Here is a 7,434-nt window from a genome sequence, read left to right on the forward strand (position 1 = left end):
GAGAAATACCCACTTTACAACATCCTTTATAAATGGCAAATAAAAAACAGCTAAAGTAGGTCTAGACCATTGGTCCTCAAATAGCAGAGTGCTCCCAGGGACCTTTAGCAATGTCTAGAGACACTTTTTATTGTCATGAGTGGAAAGGTGCGACTTCATCTAGTGGGCAGAGAACAGGGATGCTGCCGCACATCTTATAATGCACAGGACAGCAACCACAACAAAGAATTATCCGGATCAAAAAAAAAATAGTGAAGAGTGCTGAGATTAGAAGACTCTTATCCAGAAGAAGGGATAGAAAAACCTAACTTGGTCCTGCCCCAGTTCTGCTGTTTAGGAGCTGTGTCCCCGAACAAATCGCTAAGCCTGGCTCCTCTGTAAAAGTTATGGATTCATTCATCTGTTGATTGACTGATTGACTGATTCATTCATTCATTCTTTCATTCACTTAACAGATATTTTCCAGGAAATGGAGATAAACAGCAAAGAACAAGACCTGGTCTGACCCCAGAGAGTGGTGAAAGTTAAATAAGAAAATGAGTATAAAAAAGGTCCTTATAATTTTGAGGTACACAACAGACCCAAGGCAGAAGCACTGATTTGTAAATAACACGAGGTGATGCATAGAAGTGCTCACTTTCTAGTTATTTATTGTCTTTCATCTACTCTGAGAGGTACAGACTTTTTCATATTTTAACATCTCTGTGTACATTAAAATGAAGTGCTTCACAATCACCGCCAGCCAGGTGGCAGTCACACCCCCAGGAGTCACTGTAGTCAGGTGGTGATTACCTGAGTGCAAACTTGGTCAGTGGCATGAACTCCTGGTGGCACAAAGACTGAGACAGAATAGGGAATTAGAGTAACCAAGGGTTATGGCATTGGCTCAGCAACATGGACTTCCACTCACCAAGGCTGACCTGGCTATGGACACGGCTGAGTGCCCCATTTGCCAGCAGCAGAGACCAACACTGAGCCCTTGATATGGCACCAGTCCTTGGTTCTAGGCAAGATCAGACAGCATACAGGCCACATTCTCATGCCTGTGACAACAAGACAGAAGTTTCTACTTCAGTTTCTAATTGGCTATAGGCGGAGTCTCCACTTCAGCCCCTGATTGGTCATGGGCCAAGTCTCCACTTCAGCCTCTGATTGGTGGTAAGCCAGTTCTTCACAAGGTGCAACCAATCGGAGGCCTCCAAAGGGCACCTAGGGATGTTACCAAAATCTTCTAGCTTAATTAAAAAACATTGTAACTGGGACTCTTTAGCCTCTTGCCCAAGCATGCTTCCACTCCATAGAGTGTACTTTCACTTAAATAAATCTGTGCTTTTATCGCTTTTGGCATTGCTTCATTCTTTTGTTGCTTTGTGTATTTTGTATTGCTCTGTTTGTGCACTTTGCTCAGTTCTTTGTTGAACATGCCAAGAACCTGGACAACTCACAGTCAAGACTTTCCACCTGGTGGAAACCTCTCAGTGTTCAGTCAAGAAGCCATCGGAGGATCACTCAGGAAAGGATCAAGAGTCCTGATGTTGCCTGAAGCGCTCCATGGATATCTTACGGTAGGAGCAAGAATGCACTGAAATTGGTTTAGATGCTTGCAGGTGGCTCACACTGTTACAGAATGTCTTTCCCGTTGGCGCAGTGGCTCATACCTGTAATCCCAGCACTTTGGGAGGCCGAGGCAGGCAGATCACGAGGTGAGAAGTTCGAGACCAGCCTGACCAACATGGTGAAACCCCATCTGTACCAAAAATACAAAAATTATCCAGGTGTGGTGGCGCACGCCTGTAATCCCAGCTACTCAGGAGGCTGAGGCAGGAGAATTGCTTGAACCTGGGTGTCAGAGGTTGCAGTGAGCTGAGATTGGGCCACTGCACTCCAGCCTGGGCGACAAGAGCGAAACTCCGTCTCATCCAAAAAAAAAAAAAAAAAACAATGTCTTTCACCAGCTGGAGCCCAAATCCACCTGGTTTCACCCCTTGGAGACACACAGGTAGACATAACTCTGGCCTCAGCTAAGCCAGAGGTTCTCAACCCAGGCTGCACACTAAAATAAATTAGCAAGTTTTTACATCACATGTTGTCACTTATTGGTGGTTGTAGGATCTAAAAATCAAAACAATTGCACTCATGTACACAGAGAGTAGAAGTATGGTTACCGCTGGCTGGAAAGGGCACTGGGGGCCTGAGAGGGAGGTGGGGTTGGCTAATGGACACACAAAAAGTAGTTACAAAGAACGAATAAGCCCTATTATTTGATAGCACAACAGGTGACTATAATCAATAATAACTTAATTGTACATGTAAAAATAACTAAAAGAGTGTGATTGGATTGTTTGTAACACACAGAATAAATGCTTGAGGGAACGGGTACCCCACTCTCCATGATGTGCTTATTTCACATTGCATGTCTGTATCAAAACATCTCATGAACCGCATAATATATACACCTACTATGTACCCACAAAAAGTTAAAACAAAAAAATGTTTTAAAATTTTTTAATAAAATTAAATTTAAATAAAATAAATTAGTGAGTTTTAAAAAATACTAACACCTGAGCTTCACGCCAAATCAAATAAGAAGCTCTGGGGTGGGCTCAAGCATCTGTATTATTTTAATGTCCCACTCCAGAAATTCCGATTGAACAGTCCAGAGTGCAGCCTGGGCCTTGGGCTTTTTCAGTATCCTTCCGGAGATTCTATGGTGCAGCCAGAGTGAGACTTGCTGAGGAAAGCCTCCCCTGACCACCCTACGGGACCACTGCTTCCTCCTCCACCTCCTAACATAGAGGGTCTCCACTGTGGCTGCTCACGGGACCCATATGAAGAACACTGACAAAGCCCAATGCCCAGGCAGTACCCTAGACTACTCAATCACAATTTCTGAGCTCAGACCAGGAATCCGTCACTGTCACAGTTCCCAGAGTGAAGGCAATGCACAGCCAAACTGGAACCACTGCCCTAAGTCCTGCAGTACTTGATGGAAAACGCCTGCCTTCTGGAAGAGGGTCAATCTGCATTGCCTGGAACTGCATCTGTTTAAAACAGGATACGTAATTGTGAACCAGCCTAACAGTCTACTGTATCTACAAGCCGTGAAACCCTCCCTCCCCGTGTAATACTCTACACATCACGGGCACTCAGAGAAGAATGAACGGCTGAACAAATACACGGAAGGGTACATACTTATTTTGTCAGGAACTTTCTAGTCACATGAGTGCCACAACTAAGGTGCCAGTTTCAAAGACAAGGCAGAGATTCTGCAGTTTAAAGATCATGACAACGTAACAGGTTACAGACCAGGTGGAGGTCCGGACCTCGAAAGCCACAGGTAGAAACAAAAACAGGATGTTTTACAAAGGCAGAAATGTTCAATTCCAAGGTAGGGCCACAGCTCACAGCTGTCAGCTTTTTCTGTTTCAGTGCATTCAAGAGCGAAACTGTGGTGCCAACAATTCACTACAATTCCAATAGCTTTATCACATAGACATGACGTTAAAAAGCAACGCACTGTCCTTGTAGACAATGAAGGGTATAGTAGAGGAAGCTGAGTTCTTCAGAATTTGTTTATCAACCAAGGGCCATTGTGAGTCACTTTCAAATACTATTTATTCTATTTATTCTCCAGAGCTGTTTTTTTTCTAGGCCTAGACTCCCACGCAAATTCAATAATATTAATGTAATCTTTATTTTAATATAGTGCTCAGGGAGTCCCATATCTGATTCAAAAGTAGCTTGAGGCATGACCAAGGTCGTTAATTTCTTTTAAAGCTACATTTGATGAGAGCAGAACCAGAGAAAACATGCATGTACCTGGCGCGTTACTGCGTGTCAAGGCCCATGGCCTGCTCCACGGCTCGAGTGTCCTCTGCCGGCGGTTTGGGCAGATCCGACATGGTGGACGAGGCATCCCTGGGATTCCCAGTAACCAACATCCAGTGGTTACTTGGTTTTTCAACTCTGTGTGAATCCAGGTACGTGTGAGCTACAACCTCAGCCTCCTTTCCAAAATAGGTGCTGGAGCAAGAGAGAATCAGTTGTGGTTTGAAATTGAGTGACCACACTCAGTAAGCTGTTATTAATAATTTCATCTCAAAAGCACCTTAAGAAGTAGATTGCTAGATAAAGCCCTAGGGGATCTCTAAAACAGAGCATGTTTGCAGGGAGGTTGCACCCTATTTGGGCAAGGATTGGGCCAGCAGGATCCCCTTATTGCTAAAGTCCTCTTGTACGGGAAGGACTTGTATAAAAGAAGGGGCTTGGCTGGGCACGGTGGCTCACACCTGTAATCCCAGCACTTTGGGAGGCCAAGGCAGGAGGATCACCTGAGGTCAGGAGGAGTTTGAGATCAGCCTGGCCAGCATGGTGAAAACTCATCTCTACTGAAAATACAGAAATTAACTGGGTGTAGTAGCAGGCGCCTGCAACCCCAGGTACTCAGGAGGCTGAAGCAGGAGAATCGCTTGAATCTGGCTGCAAAAGTTGCAGTGAGCTGAGATTGTGCCCCTGCACTTCAGCGTGGGTGACAGAGTGAGACTCCATCTCAAAAAAAGAAAAAAAGAAGGGACTCTAATAGGACTTTTCACCCTGTCAAAGATCTATGTGGCAGTCAGCAAAGGACGTTTTTTGCATGTGCAGCCATACACTGTCAATTGAGCTTCTTTGCTTATATTCATAGGCCCCAGCCCCAGTCACAGCGTTCTGTGGTACACTGAAATACAATACCTTAAGAAAAGATGCCGGTGGGCTGCCAGTCCCCGATTTGTGTGACAGTGATGGATGAGAATTTTAGCATTGGCCTATAACAGATAAAGACAATGTGTTACCGGCATTCTAAATAAAGGCCTCTACTTTCCTAAAAGCAAAAATTTGGAATCATACATGTACTTCAATTTAGTAGAACAACATTATACATATTCACAGTCACATGCCACCACATTTCAGTGAGCAAAGGGCCGCCTATGCAACCACATACATGACCATAAGACCCTGTTTTTACTGTCCCTTTTCTGTGTTTGGATGCACAAACACTTAGCAATGTGTTACAGTTACCTGTAGCATTCAGTAGAGTAGCACGGTGCACAGGTTTGCAGTGCAGGAACACTAGTGGCCTAGGTGTGTCATAGGCTACGCCATCTACGTTTGTGTAAGTACATTTATGATGTGTAAGTCAAGTAAAATTGTTGAGGCAAGTCTCAATCATTGTGAGAGGTTTATTTGCCGAGGTCAAGGACGCACCTAGCAAAAAGAACACACACCAACAGGAAAAACCTTTGGTCCATGCTTTTTCCTGAAGAGGGCCTGGGGACCTGAATATTTAAAGGGAAAAGAGTGGGTACTGGGGGAACGAGGAAGAAAGAAAAAACAATAATGACAAAAAAAAAAAAGGAGGGTAAATAAAGGAGGCAAGCAGTTGCGTTCTTTTGAGTTTTCTGTCAGTGTTCACCAAACGCACATTTTACATGAGAGGGCCGTGGAGGAACAGTCACTTACTCATTCATCTTGTGCGCAGTGAACCTGCCTTTTCACATAAGATGAAATAAACATGGGGCGGAGGGAACGTTCATATATGCCTTTGTCTTGAGTGAGCAGAAGGATGGCTTTTTAGTTCTGTCCTTTGTCCCCTACTGTGAAGAAAAGCTATCACTTTACATGGTCAGGGTGATAGTCCACATCACCGCTTTAGGGTAAAGATCTTGGGGCTCACAAGGAATTTCCTCGTGGGAAAATTGTGACGGATATATGTAGCTTTAAAAAAATCTTTGTAGCTGTCCTACTTAAGAGCAAAATGGGAGGCCGCTTTGCGAGACCCCATTCCCAGCCTGACTTTTTCTTTGACGGAGTGAGTCTAGGTCCCAAGATTGATTTTCCTTTCACAATGTCCACACAATGACAAAATCACTGCCAGGGTGACCACGACCGTCTAATGCATTTCTCAGAATGTATCCCCATCGCTGAATGACACATGACTGTAGATATATTTATATACACACAGGCACAGAAAAATCTAGAAGCCAAACCATAATGAATGAATTAAATATATTATTGTAGATAACTGTATAATGAAATAATCACTCAACGTTATATTGGAGAAGATCTTTGACACACAAGATGGAGTCAATGGTGTCATTCAACAGAAAAAAAAGAAGTATCTTCATGATGTCCTATCTTGTAAAAAGAAATGAGCAATGGCTTCTCTGGAAAATGGAACTACTGGTAATTTTCATATTATTTTTGTGCTTTCCTGACTTTTCATAAGTGAACATATGATTATAATCAGGAAAAATATATATTATTTCAAAATCCTGACTCATGTACATTAAAAGCTGTGTAAGAAAGAAAAAGCAGCCCTGCCAGCCAGGGGGTGGCCTGGCACACACAAGGAGGCCTCAGTGTTCTCCTGGGAGCAGAATCAGCTTCACAGAATGTCCACATCAGACAAGGCCACTCTGTGATCATGAGGGGTCAAAACAAAAATAAGATCACTCTATAATCATATCTGAACACACACAAAACACAAACATTGACTAAGCCACAAAATAGCAAACACCCGCCTCTCCCAGCTAATATGAGTGACTGCTGCTCCTTTACTAACCACAGTTTTATCTTCACTCCAGTCTGGTCCTCCCTAGAGATAAGATTTATTGAGATAACCGATCAGAGAATTACCCTCCACTTCCTGACAGCATCCAATCCAGAGCAAAGCCTCACTTCCTGGGATTCTCTCCGACACCGGCCAACCAAGGCCCAAATTCTGTAAGCATCCTAACACCCTCTTACACGCTTCCTCACGGTGTGTGTTCTCCCTCACTGCAACAAGTAATCTACCCAGCCTGTTAAAGCACAGTTGCTCCTGGAGGTCTCTCTAGCCAGAGGTCATTGACATGTGCAAGGGAGATCAGATCGGTTTGGGGTTGCCCATTTGCAGATGTGTAACCATGCCTCAGTGAGGCTCAGGGAGACTTTCCTCAAGCCATAAGGTGAATTAGTAATGGAGAAAAGAACTCAGCTGGGCACGGTGGCTCAAGCCTGTAATCCCAGCACTTTGGGAGGCCAAGGCAGGTGGATCACGAGGTCAAGAGATCCAGACCATCCTGGCCAAAATGGTGAAATCCTGTCTCTACTAAAAATACAAAAATTAGGCTGGGTACAGTGGCTCACGCCTGTAATCCCAGCACTTTGGGAGGCTGAGGCGGGTGCATCACGAGGTCAAAAGATTGAGACCATCCTGGTCAACATGGTGAAACCCCGTCTCTACTAAAAATACAACAATTAGCTGGGCATGGTGGCGCACGCCTGTAGACCCAGCTACTCGGGAGGCTGAGGTGGGAGAATTGCCTGAACCCAGGAGGTGGAGGTTGCGGTGAGCTGAGATCGTGCCACTGCACTCTAGCCTGGGCAACAAGAGTGAAACTTCATCTCAAAAAA

At 44.4% G+C, this 7,434-nt stretch overlaps 1 protein-coding gene across 2 annotated transcripts in view; it reads right to left on the bottom strand.

Moving 5' to 3' along the window:
- The window catches only part of CFAP161 (cilia and flagella associated protein 161), a 33,928-nt gene that overhangs the window by 15,521 nt on the left and 10,973 nt on the right, over positions 1–7,434 (bottom strand). Inside the window, exons 5-6 of one of the 2 annotated variants that reach the window (XM_017509182.2) lie at positions 4,732–4,805; positions 3,820–4,023 (exon numbers count right to left, since the gene is read on the bottom strand). In XM_017509182.2, the coding sequence (XP_017364671.1) occupies positions 3,828–4,023; positions 4,732–4,805 (270 nt within the window). In that variant the 3' untranslated portion in view covers positions 3,820–3,827. Of the gene's footprint in view, positions 1–3,178; positions 4,024–4,731; positions 4,806–7,434 lie in introns of those variants that run through there. The other variant, XM_037731590.1, reaches the window with a different exon arrangement.

The sequence above is a fragment of the Cebus imitator genome, unplaced genomic scaffold (genome assembly GCF_001604975.1).
Source record: "Cebus imitator isolate Cc_AM_T3 unplaced genomic scaffold, Cebus_imitator-1.0 Scaffold410, whole genome shotgun sequence".
NCBI classification, from domain to species: domain Eukaryota; kingdom Metazoa; phylum Chordata; class Mammalia; order Primates; family Cebidae; genus Cebus; species Cebus imitator.